The sequence below is a fragment of the Pundamilia nyererei genome, unplaced genomic scaffold, assembly GCF_000239375.1.
Source record: "Pundamilia nyererei isolate P.nyererei 1_Seehausen unplaced genomic scaffold, PunNye1.0 scaffold00438, whole genome shotgun sequence".
In the NCBI taxonomy this organism is placed as follows: Eukaryota; Metazoa; Chordata; class Actinopteri; order Cichliformes; family Cichlidae; genus Pundamilia; species Pundamilia nyererei.
The window spans coordinates 275,644-289,588 of record NW_005187839.1 but is presented as its reverse complement, the minus strand read 5'-3'; the positions used below and the strand labels follow the sequence as shown (position 1 = coordinate 289,588).

Sequence of the window (13,945 nt, the reverse complement as noted above, 5' to 3'; positions counted from 1 at the left end):
GACTCTCCACCATTTGACCCTGAAACCCTGAAAAAGTCCAGACGCTTTTCTTTCCCAGCTCCTTAGACTATCATTAAGAATCATATGTAGAATATTTGGCAGGAATATTAAGACACAGTTGACACAGGAATATGTCTACACAGTATCTAAAAGTGTGTAGGTTTGAACAGAATGCAGTGCAGGAACTGGAACAAGGAACTCTCATACACTGCATGGAAAACCTCCCCATAGGTCTCAGCTTTTATGCACCAGAAACTGTTGAACATGCACTGATCATCTCTAGCAAGGATGAGGGAGAAAGAAGAGAATGGTAGCCGTTTTCCACTAGTATCTACTTGACCTGACTTAATTTTATGGGTTAACCATTAGTTGGTAATACCTGGTACCAGGTACTTTTTAGTATGTACTCGGCCGAGGTCCCAAGAAATTTGAGGTGATCCAAAATTCGACATACCTATTGGCCAGTCAGTGACTTGATTCAAGTTTTGAGAGCTTCTCCTTCACAAAAATAAAACAGATATTTCTGAAACCCAGCAATGAGGGAAATGGCTACAAAAAAACTGTGATCCCTGAGTCTCACAAAAAAAAACCACGCACTGAGCAGCATGTATACCAGGGGTCTCAAAGTTACATCAGCTGTGAGCCACTGCTGGCACTGTCATCTTATGTGAGGGCCACTTTAGTGAAAAAAAACAAACAAACAAGCAAACACCCACTAATATTTCTGAAAATGTAGTGTTTTGTTTGTTTTTTAACATTTCAAATATTGTACACCACGACAAAACTTCAAACTTCAAACTAATTTGTTCCCTCACTCTTAACTAATTGAAGCCTTTTATTGAACTACCAAATAAGCAAATTGGTCCTCTTTTTCGGGCCAGACACGTGGCAGCACTTCTGCTATCATTTTGTTCCTATCTAACAAATTAAAAATGCAGGTGTAAGTGTTTTTGACTGCTAGTGAAAACTGTTTTCTTTACAAATAACTCTCTCGCTGCACTAACACAGCCAATTCCTCAACTTGTTTGTACTCTCTGCTCATATTGCCTTCATATTAAATCTTTTTTTTTGCCAGCAGTCTGTGCAGATCAACCGTCAGCACAGACTGCTGGATATCAGCCGGAAACCCGACAGAAACTCACACATCATAGGTATGGACATGTTTTTAACTCTGTGCGGTTGAATGTGTGTTCTTGTTTCATCACATTCCTGTGTTTTTTTGTTCCTCAAGATCTCCCACAACAACAGGACTGTAAGGAAGAGGAGGATCTGGATGAGCAGCAGGTCTGCAACCACGCGAGGAACTTCAGTCTGGACCAGGAGGTACCAGAGCCTCCACAGATTACAGAGGAACAGGAGGAACTCTGCAGCAGTCAGGAGGGAGATCAGCTTTTACTCAAGCACAAGGCTCAAGGCATTATCACCTGGAGTCATCAAATGTGTGTCAACGTGTTTGAGACCTTCTGTAAACCTGAGATAAAGTTACATAGCATAGGTATTTAAAACTTTGATGTGAAACTGTGACTTAACAATGAATATGACACATGTAGGAGCTCAAAGTTACATTTGAAGAATTGATGGTCCAACTGCGATAAGCAGCATGAATTTATCTCTTTGGTTTGATTTTGAGTTTTCATCAATATAAACACATTTCCACATCACATCTGTAGTGCTTTTTCTCAACATGAAGCCACACTGCTGATCGTCGTGTCTCTCCTTAGCATGACTTCAAGGGGTATGTGACTGGAGAGGCATGTGACTGCAATGGAGGATAGTCCATAATATATCAAGCTATTCAGATATTGAGATGTTCAGTTTGAAGCCTTTGAGGTCCTTTTAATTTTGATTTTCCTTTTAATTTTAATATATCTTGATGTTTTAAGTTTAAATTTCAGCTCAGTGAAGCACTTTAAGCATGAATACTTTTCCAGTAACTTGTTTTTAGTCAGCCACCAGTTGTACAAGTTCTCCCATTTAAAAAGATAAGAGAGGCCTGTAGTTTTCATCATGGATATTACTCAACTGTGAGAGACAAAATGAGAAAAAAAAATCCAGAAAATCACATAATCTAATTTTTAAAGAATTTATTTGCAAATTATGGTGGGAAATGAGTGTTTCTTCAATAACAAAAGTTTCTCTCAATACTTTGTTTTATATCATTTGTTGGCAATGACAGAGGTCAAATGTTTTCTCAAAGTCTTCTCTAAGTCTCAAGTTTTTCACACACTGTTGCTGGTATTTTGGCCCATTCCTATATGCAGATCTCCTCTAGAGCAGTGATGTTTTGGGGCCATCGCTGGGCAACACAGACTTTCAATTCCCTCCAAAGACTTTCTATGAGGTTGAGATCTGGAGACTGGCTAGCCCACTCCAGGGCCTTGAAATGCTTTTTATGAAGCCACATCTTTGTTATCCGGGTGCTGTATTTGGGATCATTGTCATGCTGAAAGACCCAGCCACAATTCATCTTCAATGCCCTTGGTGAGGAAAGGAGTTTTTCACTCAAAATGTCACAATACATGGCCCCATTCAGTCCTTCCTTTACATGAATCAGTCGTCCTGGTCCCTTTGCAGAAAAACAGCCCCAAAGCATGATGTTTCCAACCTCTGCTTCACAGTGGTATGGTGTTCTTTTGATGCAACTCAGCACCATAGGACCAGCACCATACCTGAAAGCAGGCGGTTAAGCAATTACAGATCTTCTGTATTAAACTTGCCCTTAAGGCTCATGACACCAAAGTCACCTGACATCGCAGAAATGAAAGGGACAGAGTGTGTCTGCTAGCAGGGATGCTAAATTTGAACAGCATGCTTTAGAACTGTACCAATTCCAGATATTTAACAACAGTTTACCAGCATCTTTACATGTCATCAGTGTTGGGGAGTAACAGAATACATGTACCGCCGTTACGTATTTAAAATACAAAATATGAGTAACTGTATTCCGTTACAGTTACCGTTTAAAAAGGTGGTATTCAGAATACAGTTACTTTGTTGAAAATAAATGGATTACACGGCGGTACTTTCCTGTTTCATTTTGTCGCGGGTCAGGACTGTTTGGGTTTTGTTTGACAGCTACGTGCTGTTGTTCCAGGCGGCAGCGTTACGGTTGCCATGGTTACAGGGCGATGCTCTCTCTCTCTCTGCGACTGTGTGTTTCCTGGGTGAGAGAGCGCCTTTTCGTTGTTGTTGTTGTTGTTGTGCTAAGCTAACAGGCAGAATGCTACAAGCATAGCTCTAAAGAATGTAGCATCATGGGCAGTGTAGTCCGTGTTGCAGGGAGAATGGACTGCCATACACGTTATGTGTCTGTGAGCGCGAGGAGGGAGAAAAAGGGGAGTGGAAAGGTACGAGTTGTCATCGAGGAAAAACGGGAGCTGGAAGCATGTAAATATAATAATAACCACTGCAGCCAAGAAGAGTGCCTGACGAGCCCAGTTGTAAGTAAGCTATTAAGACTCGACTGTACACCGTGTTCGTGTTTTCCTCCGAAAACAATAAGTTCCGTTGGAGCAGCCTTTCAACGCCTCTCTCTGTCTCTTGCAAGAAAAGTTGACCCACACAACAAAGTAGATCTATTTTTCGGCTACGAGCCGACAGGGACCCCGCCGTATTAGTCAGAGGTCCCTTTACTACAGTTCGGAGTCGCGGACCTTCAGTAATAGTAATAAATCACACAGCAATAGTACATTCACGTTGTTGTAAAAAGCATGATAATCTATTAAGTAATCCAAAGTATTCAGAATACGTTACTGTCATTGAGTAACGTAATGGAATACGTTACAGAATACATTTTGGGGCATGTATTCTGTATTCTGTAATGGAATACATTTTAAAAGTAACCTTCCCAACACTGCATGTCATACACATACAGCATTACAGACATCCACATATGAAGATGAACTTTGCTAGTAAGTCAGAACTAAACAGCCATCTGCATCCCACAGCTCACGTATAAAACAGCTGTGCAGACGTGACTCCAGTGATTGTTTGATCTCCACTTGTTTGTCTGTGTGTGTGAGTGCCTTGAGAGTTCTGTATGAATGTGCGTCCATCAGGAGCGTGCTTCCGCATCCTCCATGGGCGCTGCCTCTCCCCTGGTATTCCCCGGTACTCCCCTGGTAGCCCCGGTATTCCCCCTGTATGCCCTGGTGTTCCCCGGTATTCCCTTGGTATGCCCTGGTATCCCTTAGCTTGCTTCCACCTAGTTGGCCCTTTGCTTCGCCTTGGTTGGTCCCCCTTCCCTGGCACGTCACCTTGAAAAAAAAAAACAGGCTTATGCGCTGGTTGGACCACGCTGTGCAGCTGCCAGCTAGTGTGAGTACAAGAAAATAATTATTATAATATGATGTGTTAAATTTGTTTAGATCAGAGGAATAAGGAAGGATTTGTCTGTGTTTCAGTTTGGCTTAGCTGTAGGCCTGAGAGTGTGTGTAATTGTTGTAATTGTTGCTGTCATAAAAGGAGACAGGAAGCTACAGTTGGGGGTTGCTGATGCTTTAACCTGAATCTAATAAACGGTCATAATTGTTATAATTTACAAGTAGGTTTGCAGGAGACTCTCCACCTTATCTGTAAATGTAAGACAACAAGAGGGCAATGGCCCAGTGGATGCAAAGTGGGGGTCTCAGTGTGTGTAATATGTTAACTGTGTTTTGTATGTTGTCTAAAGTAATTTGGTGTAGATTGAGTGAGGAGATTACTTTTATGACCGGCAGGAAGTCACATACACAGAGACACACACAGTGCTTTGACTGTTACGACGCACCCACACCTACATGCACAGTCACTCATGTGCACTCACATAGACATATGGGTACGCGCACATACAGGCACTCACGTGCTTGTGCATACACACACAGACACAGAGTTTGCAGCACACCATGGGGGTTTTATGATGGGGTCACTTCTATAAAGCTGACTGTAACAAACAAAGGAGTGGAAGATCTGCAGAGGGACACCGGCCTTGCACATCTCCCCTTCTAGAAGATGCATGCTTAACTAAAGATGAATGAAGATGAATAAAGATGAATAAAGGTTTTGTGTAATGACTACTGAGTCTGGTGCCGTCTCTGGATGCCCGAGGAATAAAAAAGAACCGGGGTGGAACTGCTTTTCGCAACACTAGCGAGTAGCTCAGCTACGGTGAGGAAACACAGCAGGGACACGGCTTCAGCATTCAAGCATTCGCTGTCGTCTTGGCACTGTGCAGCTCGGCTGCTATGTGTGTTAACACAGAGGGGATACGGCTTCAGTGTTCCAAGCATTCGCTGTTGGCCTGCTTAACACTGTGGGGAATAAAGAGTAGGGAATTATGCTACGGTTCCTGCCAGCTAATCGTTAACCGGCCTGCGAGTAGCATTCTAGCCGGTTAGCCTGTCTGGCGTGTTGCCCGCAGCTCGCGGGTTAACGCGGCCAGTAGGTGCTCCGCTCGTAGCTCGGCTACATTGGGGAAATGTGTCAGAGTTCCAAGCGTATGCAATGTGTCAGCAATGTGACACAGGAGCTAATAAACAGTGAAAGGGGAATTCAGGTGGCGGCTACTGCCGGCTGCCTGTTAGCACATCCTGGTTAGCATGTGGCCCCACCCCTTTGCTTGGTAGCAGAAGTATGGCAGCCCACACGTCCCAAGAATGTTTGTGTATGGCAGTTTTGCCTTTTTACGATAGGCACGAGCAGTGTTGCTGTGCCTGGGTGAAAAAGGGCAAATAAATGACTAACATGAAAGCAGCCTAGAGAATGCTGTGCTGGCTGAAGTAGCTGATGCTTGCATGCACTGATTTGTTGCCAGCACGAACTAGACAGACCGTGCTTGGTTTTGAAAGCATTAAATGGACCGCCCCTCCCCCTTCTCTGCCTCATAAAATGAGAGAGCAGGCTACTATGGGGAACATGGCTGCCACTGCTGTGACACCAGTTAGGCAGGCCATGGGCTGGGTGCCCCCCCACACCTGTTGCTGATTTACTGCTGGCCCCTCCCCCACCGTCCCTGCCATGGCTCCGCCTCTGTGAGGCCTGGGCTTGTGGAGGTTGACTGCCAGGTGGCAGATGTCGAAGAAGCTTCCATCCTCTCCTCTGGTGTTGCCCACCTGTTCTTGGGCTGCCCCCTGCTGGTCCCCGGGCACAGTGTCGGGCGAGATGGGTCCCTTCACCTCTTGATTGGAGCACTCCGGGTGTGGGAATTAGCCCTTCCTGAGGTCCCATCTAGTAGAGTGGACCTCAAGGTTGTTGCTATCACGCAGCCTCAGCGCCTACTGCCTAAGGTGCCACTGCTGCCTGGTTGGCCTGGTTGCAGGCCGTGTGTGCCCTGTCTCCCGACATTTATGGTCCCCTGCCTGCAGTTGGTTGCTGCCGGGCAAGCCCCCCCTGGTCCCTAATTGCCCCTTCGGGCCTTCCCTGGGCAGAGCGGCATGCCCTAACAAGGGCATGAGGGTTACTTATGCCCTGCTGGTGGCCATTTTCTCACTCCATCTATGGATGGAGCTTGACCTGACAGCTGCAGGCAGGCTGGGCGTGGAGAGCCCGCCACAATCCTGTGCCTCTCAGGCTAAATGAGGTTGATGGCTGCAGCGTTCCCTCCCATGGCTCCACCTGTGTGAGGCCTGGGCCGGTGGAGGTTGATTATTGTGAGGTGGATGTTGAAGAACTTCCATCCCCTCTGGTTACCACTGGAGTGGGGCCTAGACAGGTGTACCCATGTTTGGGTCGCCTGATTCTGGGCCCCTCCCACAGCATTCCCTCCCATGGCTTCGCCTCCTTGAGGCCTGGGCTGGTGGGGGTTTGATTGTCAGGAGGTTGATGTTTCTGACGGTTGGCTCCGGTCAGACGACTAGGGTTGCTTGATGGAACTGCCTGTTTGCCCTGCAACCACCTCGCTATGAAGAAGCTGAGGGGCCTATGCAGGCATGCAGAGATGGCCGTGTTCAGTTGAGGTGGGGAGGACTCGGAACCTAGGCTCAGCTGTCCTCCAGCCGCTCTCCTCCCTCCTGACATCCTTTGAGTTGGGCCTAGTGGCCAGCTCTGCTGCAGGCTGTGTTCCCCTGGCCTATTGCACGCGCTTCGCCGGTTTCATACACCAGTCATACCTTGCTGCGTCTGACGGCTCGGCCAGCAGTTGACATTTCTCCGGCCTGTGGCGCTGGCTCTCTGTCTGGCACATTGCCCAAATGTTGCGGGCTTACGTGGCTGGCAGGGCCTGCTCAGTGAGCTGACACCCCCGGCGAGTCACGTCCCTGGCTGCACTGCAGCTCCAGGCTGTCTTCCCCTGGCATATTGCCCACATTCGCCGGCTTACACGCCACCCATGCCTCACTGTTTCTGATTCTTCGGCTGGCGAGTGGGTGTTCTCCGGCCTGCGGCGCTGTGCATGAGTGTCATGAGTGTTTTCGAAGTTCACTCTTGCTGCTCCCCTGTCTGCGGACAGCGCTAGCGAGTGCTCAGCCCTGGGGCAGACCTTTGGGTTAAGTCCCCACTTGGCTTCAGCGGGCTAGACTGCCAGCTCCCCCATCTGTGAACGGCTGGGCGGCTCCGTGGTTAGATGGACCCTACAGGTTGCATCCCTGCCTTGGCCCTGCGTCTTTGCAGCTGTACTGTGAGTACAGTGAGTGTGAGTGTTCTCCAGCACACAGCGCTGGCTCTCTGTCTAGTGGGTTGCCTCTGTGTCGTGGGTCACATGGCCAGCAGGTGCCCGCTCAGTGAGCTGACACCTCCCGACTGTCTGCTAGTGTCTTATCAGGCCCACTCTTCTGGCCCCCTGTCTACAGACACCGCAGAGTGGTTGCTATGCCCTAGTGATAAACCTTGGGTTGCTCCTCACTTGGGCCCTCAGTGGCCTGAGCCACCACCCTGTCGTGGATGGTGCAGGTCAGCTGCTCTGCTCCTGGGACAGGCCCAGGGCCTTGTCCTACCTCGACCATCCACTGAGTGGCCGAGCTGCTGCGAAAGGCTCTCTCTCCCTGGCACAGTGTCACTGCCTAGTGCCAAGCGGGGATCTGTTGTGACTTGACTTCTCGAGCTGGCGGCTCTGTCTTCCCGTCTGGAGCGCCATCCGCATATCCTGGATTCTGTCACAGCGGTAGTAGCTGCTGTGCTCGAGTGTCTTGGTAGGCTGTGTTCCCTTGGCGTTTGCCCGCGTTCGCCGGCTTACATGCCAGTCTCACCTTGTTGCGGCAAGTGGGATTCTCCAGCCTAGTGTAGCCTGTTCTGTCTGGTGTGTTGCCCACAGTACGTGGTTCACACGGCCAGCAGGACTCCTGTCATTCCTCGGCTTCTTGGCTCTGACTGCAGCTTAAGCCGCCACCACTGCTGCTGCTGCTACAGCTGCAGCTGCAGGCTGTGTTCTCCTGGCGTATTGCCCGCTCTTCACTGGTTTACGCGCCAGCTGGACCTCGCTGTGTCTGATGCTCAGCCAGTAAGTGAGTGTTCTCTAGCCTGCAGCACCAGGCTCCCTTCAGGCGGTTCACCCGTTACACGTTAGCCAGGCCTCGCTGTGTCTGATGCGCCTGCCAGCGAGTGTGTTGTGTTCTAGCCTGCGTCGCCGGATGTACTCGAGTGTCTCGTCCTTGAGTTCACTCTTGCGGCTCCCCTTTCCTCTCTCTATTCCTGGGATTCCAGGTTCGGGCCCTGGGCACCCAAGGCTCCAGCTGGAAATCCTTAGGGGGCATACGCATAGGCTCGTCCAAGCCGACCGCCCATGCTTCTGGTATTCCGTCTCTCCAACCGCATGCCGCGGGTGGCGGTTGTCAGACCTTGCTGTGTCTGACATTTCGGCCAATGAGTGAGCGGTCCCCAGCCTGCTGGCTCCCTGTTGGTGCTTGCCTGTGTGTCACAGTAGCTAGGACTTTGTGTCTGACCTCGAGTGTCTCATTGCGAGTTGATTCTTGAGGCTCCTCTGTCTGCGGATATGCACGTGGTGACGGTGCTGGCGGTGGGCCTTCAGGTCATCGCCTTCCTCAGCCCTCCACTTACACAGGCTAGGCTGCCAGCCCCCCCTTCCCTGTCTGTGAACAGCTCGGGGTGGCTTCAACTTTGAGGGTGGACGACTCACATCCCAAGCCTCACCCGTGGTTGCTGGCTGTGGTCCCCTGGCGTGTTGCCCGCCTCGCCGGCGTACACGCCAGTCGGACCTCGCTGTGGCGAGTGAGAGTTCTCCAGCCTGTAGCGCCGACTCTCTGTCTGGCATTGCCTGCATGTCGTAGACCTATACGACCAGCGGGATGCTAGTTGGCAGCTCGATGTGCTGCGTTCCCTGGTGGTTTGCCTCGCGGTTCCTGGGCTGACCTTGAGCGGCCACTCACTTGCAGTGCTGAGTCCTTCAAAGTCTTGAAAAATAAAACTTAAAAATAGAAATAAAGAATAAAATAAAATATCCATCAAGATCTTTACAACCAACAACATAAAATCTATCTTAATTGGAGGGCCTAATTCAAATAAATTTGCAAAATTAAGTAAGAATAAAATAAGACCTCTCAATATAGCCAATGCTTACAAAACTATAAAGAGTTGGCACAGTAATAAAAAATACCAACATAAATACCTGTTTATCGCGGTTTCATGGAGACTCAAATTAACAGAAAGCCATTAAACGCACCTCATTGCCTGCTGTAGCCTAATGGAAAAAAGTATATTCTTCGCAGCTGCACTTCATCTCAGAGGCCTGTGTTAGTGTGAACTACATTACCCAGCAGCCTCTGGGCAGTGATGGGATTCATGGGACTTCTGAGCTAGATGGTCTTAGTTCATTCCTGGACAAACGATTGAGGAGAGAGCTGCTGGGAAGGGAAGCAAATAGCCCATCCTGTATTTGTTGGGGAGGGTGTGCGTCACATAAACGTGAGTTAATGTTCCATGCTTAAGCTGTCTACCCTGCTACTTGTGTGTATTGGCTTTAGTTACCTTTAGCATATGTGCTAGTTAGCGATAGCTATGGCAGCCCAGGTATTTGATTGTTTTGGGCTTGTTCCTGCTTTGTTTGTTCCCCCTGTCAGTTTATGTGAATTTGTACACTGTAATAACGCTGTATTATGTGGCTAAGTAGGGGGCTGACTGTTTACTAAGTGCATAAGTGTAAATAGGTCATCTCTTGTGTTGTGCCCTCTTGTGGCACCTTTTGGGTAGTGCCTTAGTAAATGTGAACACTGTAAGAAGTGGTATCAGACTGATTTGTAGTGGAGGAATTTGTTGCCACTTTCCTTAATCTTTAATCTGTATTATTGTTGTAAAGTATACCCTGTTCTTAGTCACAGAAACCACACCATTTCACCCCTCCACATCCTCCTACTTTATGCCATACCTCCCTGTACCATCCATCTGACCACCAATAAACTCCACCTGTGGTAATCTAATCCCTGGATGTCAGCATCTCCTTCTGACCGAGGATAGTTACTATTGCAGCACCACCCAACATTAAACTGACGTACACCATTCTGTACAAAGTGGTCCTTCGAGCCGGAGGTGCTGCACCTGCATGACATGGCTGCCTCCAGAGATCAGGATGATACACGAAGTCCCCGTCTTAGCAGGGTCCATCGAATCCCTGGACATCTGGACAACTATGAGTTGTCCTACCATACCCGTGGGCCAAAGCTGTCACCCAATCTAACAGAGGAGGTTATGATGGCACCGTCAGACTCCCACTACAAAAGGAGGTCGGATGTGGAGGAGATAAGATGGCGAAGAATGGCGGATTGTCTGATTAATATCCAGCATCAGATGCGATCTCTGCAAGTGACTGTAGCAGAGTCCTGCAACCTTAACAAATGTGTGCAGCGACTAGAGCAGATCACCTCTCCAGTGCCAAAGGGGACATTAATGGAAGTGGAACCAATGGCTTCAGCTGTCCCCACACCAAATGAGCCTTGAGTGCAGTTTTGTTTTATTTATGATCATTACAGAGAAAACTTGCTCACAAAGATACGTGGTTCCGAACATGCACAACAGTTTTGCAGCGAGGGCTGTCAAGTTGGGGTAACCTGGCAAGAGATTCTGATAGAATGTGTTCAAGCCAGCTGCGGCAAATTTGGCCTTCAAATCCGAGTCACACTGCAAGTCTATTATTTCAAGTTGGATCCTGACGGGCAGATCAAAGGGATTCACGGTGAACGGCGAGCAAAAAACTTTGAAGTCTTTCTCCAGTTCACCAAAAATCTGAAATCGTTGCTCAAACTCTAGTAACAGTCCCGTTATTTTATCTTTAAACCGCTTCATATCTGCCACACTTTGGATCGTGCACACATTTTTCAGACAGGGGAAGTGAGCTGCATCACCACCAGCGAGCTGCGTCTCCCACAATAACAGCTTCAACTTGAAAGAGCGTATGCTGTCATAATACTGCGTGACAACTTGCAGCTCTTTGTTCAAGTTATTCAGGTGCTCTGTAACATCCACCATAAATGCAAGGTCCTGCATCCATTCTGCGGAATGAAATTCTAACACTGGTTTCCCCTTTTCTTCCATAAACTGTTCAATTTCTTCTCGTAAATCAAAGAAACGCCTCAGCACAGCACCTCGGCTCAACCATCTTACCTCAGTGTGGTATGGCAGGCCATAGATGTGGTCTTTCTCTCTGAGAAGACTGTCAAACTGACGGTGATTGAGGCTTCTGGATCGGATGAAATTAACAGTTTGGATGACCACCTTCATGACGTTATCCATTTTCAGTGACTTGCAACACAAAGCCTCCTGATGCAAAATACAGTGAAAAGTCCAAAAATCACGTCCTCCATTTGCAGATTGCACTTTATCTCTGAACTTTTTTACAACGCCTGCTTTCTACCCGATCATTGAGGGTGCACCATCTCTGGCCAGGCTGACAGCGCAGGACCAGTCCACTCCGACCCTGTCCAGCGCGCTGACGAGTGCGGTGAAAATATCAGCTGCGGTCGTTGTATCTGTCATCGGTACCAATTCCACAAACTCCTCGGTGACGGTCAATGTGTCATCAACTCCGCGGATGAAAATTGCCAGTTGTGCAACATCTGTAATGTCCGTGCCTTCATCAATTGCAACTGAAAACACAATAAATGACTATTTTTTGCTTCAACTGGCTGTCCAAATCCACTGAAAGATCAGAAATCCTGTCGGCAACTGTTCTTGTCAGGCTGATATTTGCAAAGGCCTGGCACTTTTCAGGGCAAACAATCTCCGATGCCTTCATCATACATGTTTTTACAAATTCACCCTCACTAAATGGTTTTGAAGCTAGTGCAATTTCGTTAGCAATGAGGTAGCTAGCTTTCACTGCAGCATCACTGATGTCTCGGCTGTGAGTAAACACAGACTGCTGTTTCTTCAGACCCGCCAACAGTTCATTCACCTTCTCTCTTCTCCGCTGTCCTTGAAAGTTGTCATATTTGTCGGCATGAAGACTCACATAGTGGCGACGGAGGTTATATTCTTTCAGCACTGCAACATGCTGGGAACACACCAAACATACAGCTTTCCCATTCACTTCCGAGAATAAATAGGAGGATGACCCTTTTTCTTGGAACACTCTGCACTCTGCATCCACTTTTCTGTTTTTTGACAGAGACATATTGGGGCAATGACGGTGCCAAAGCACATCAGGTTTAAATTTCGCGGGCAAAACAAAGTAGCTCACAATTGCTATTGCGCCATCCAATGGACACAATTGGAACAGCAGTTTCTTTATTGAAAAATTGCTGCTCATTTTTATACTTTACATAATCATCTCACGGGCCGGATTAAACCCGTTTGCAGGCCTGATCCGGCCCGCGGGCTGTACGTTTGACACCCCTGCTCTACACTGTAGAGGAAAGATCAGGAGCCGTTGTACTCCGAGGGTATACTGTACTGTGGGGAAGAAGGATGGTTCCTTCCTGCCACGTATTGACTTCTGGATATAAAGATATAACAATAAAAAACAAATATCCACTACCCCTCATTAGTTCAGCTTTCAAACTCCTCTACGGAGCCAATATCTTCACAAAGTTTCATCTGTGCAATGCTTATCACCTGGTTTGCATCAGACAAGGGGATAAGTGGAAAACTGCATTCAACACACCCCTTGGACATTTCAAATTCCTTGTGATGCCGTTTGGACTCATAAATTCTCCAACGTTTTTTCCAGGCACTCATTAATAATGTTCTCCAGGATTTCCAGGACAGGTTTGTTTTTGACTCCCACATCCCGGAAGCACCGGCAACAATTTCTCAGATTCGCCAACTTCTACCTACACTTCATTGGCAACTATAGTCACGTAGCTACATCAGTCACACAACTCAGTAAAACACAAGGTTCCTTTTTATTGTTCTTGTTAAATATTTATCAAAGTTTTGTGGAGCTGAATGTGTTTCAAAATACTTTTATTTGTTTACTGCCTCATATGCCAACTACTAAATCTAGCGCACCCGCTCACGTTTGATGGTTTTTGAGGGAGAAAAACAATTGAAATGAACATGAACTTAAATGCAACATAAGCATCATGTCAGTGGCTTCATTATCTGTATATTTAGGATTATTATCCTTCTGTATTAACTGAAACTTAAGGACTGTTTGTTAACTTCAGGGAGAACTCTGACATTTCTAAAGGGAAGTTTTTTTTATAAAGAAAAATGGGTTGACAGGTTTAAAAGTTGAGGTGAGCAGTAAATAAAAAGGGTTAAACACACAGTATCGCTCTCAAACTGCTCCTCTTCCTGGAGTGAAGCACAGCCTGATAGCCCTCCCTCTTCTTCCTGCTCTTAAACACAGCACCTCCTCTCTGTCCACATGTTTCCTCCTCATGGGTGTAACCAACATGTGGTGACGTGTAGGATCTGATAAGCTCCGTTTACTGAAGAAAAAGACTTTGTGGAGATCAGAGCTCAGGCTAGTTTCAGTTATAAGGAAGAGAAACGCACACAGTCACTGACACTGAGAGGAGAAATGGCGCAGAAAGGAGTTCAGCTGGATGAAGAAACCTTCTCTTGTTCCATCTGTTTGGAT

At 47.5% G+C, this 13,945-nt stretch overlaps 1 protein-coding gene across 1 annotated transcript in view; it reads left to right on the top strand.

The window, feature by feature from the left end:
* Positions 1–10,470: 10,470 nt before the first annotated feature.
* LOC102193834 (tripartite motif-containing protein 16-like) overlaps positions 10,471–13,945 on the top strand; it is a 6,191-nt gene continuing 2,716 nt past the window's right edge. The window contains exons 1-2 of the mRNA XM_013916046.1: positions 10,471–10,687; positions 11,730–11,897. Of these exons, the coding sequence (XP_013771500.1) occupies positions 10,471–10,687; positions 11,730–11,897 (385 nt within the window). The remainder of the gene's footprint in view (positions 10,688–11,729; positions 11,898–13,945) is intronic.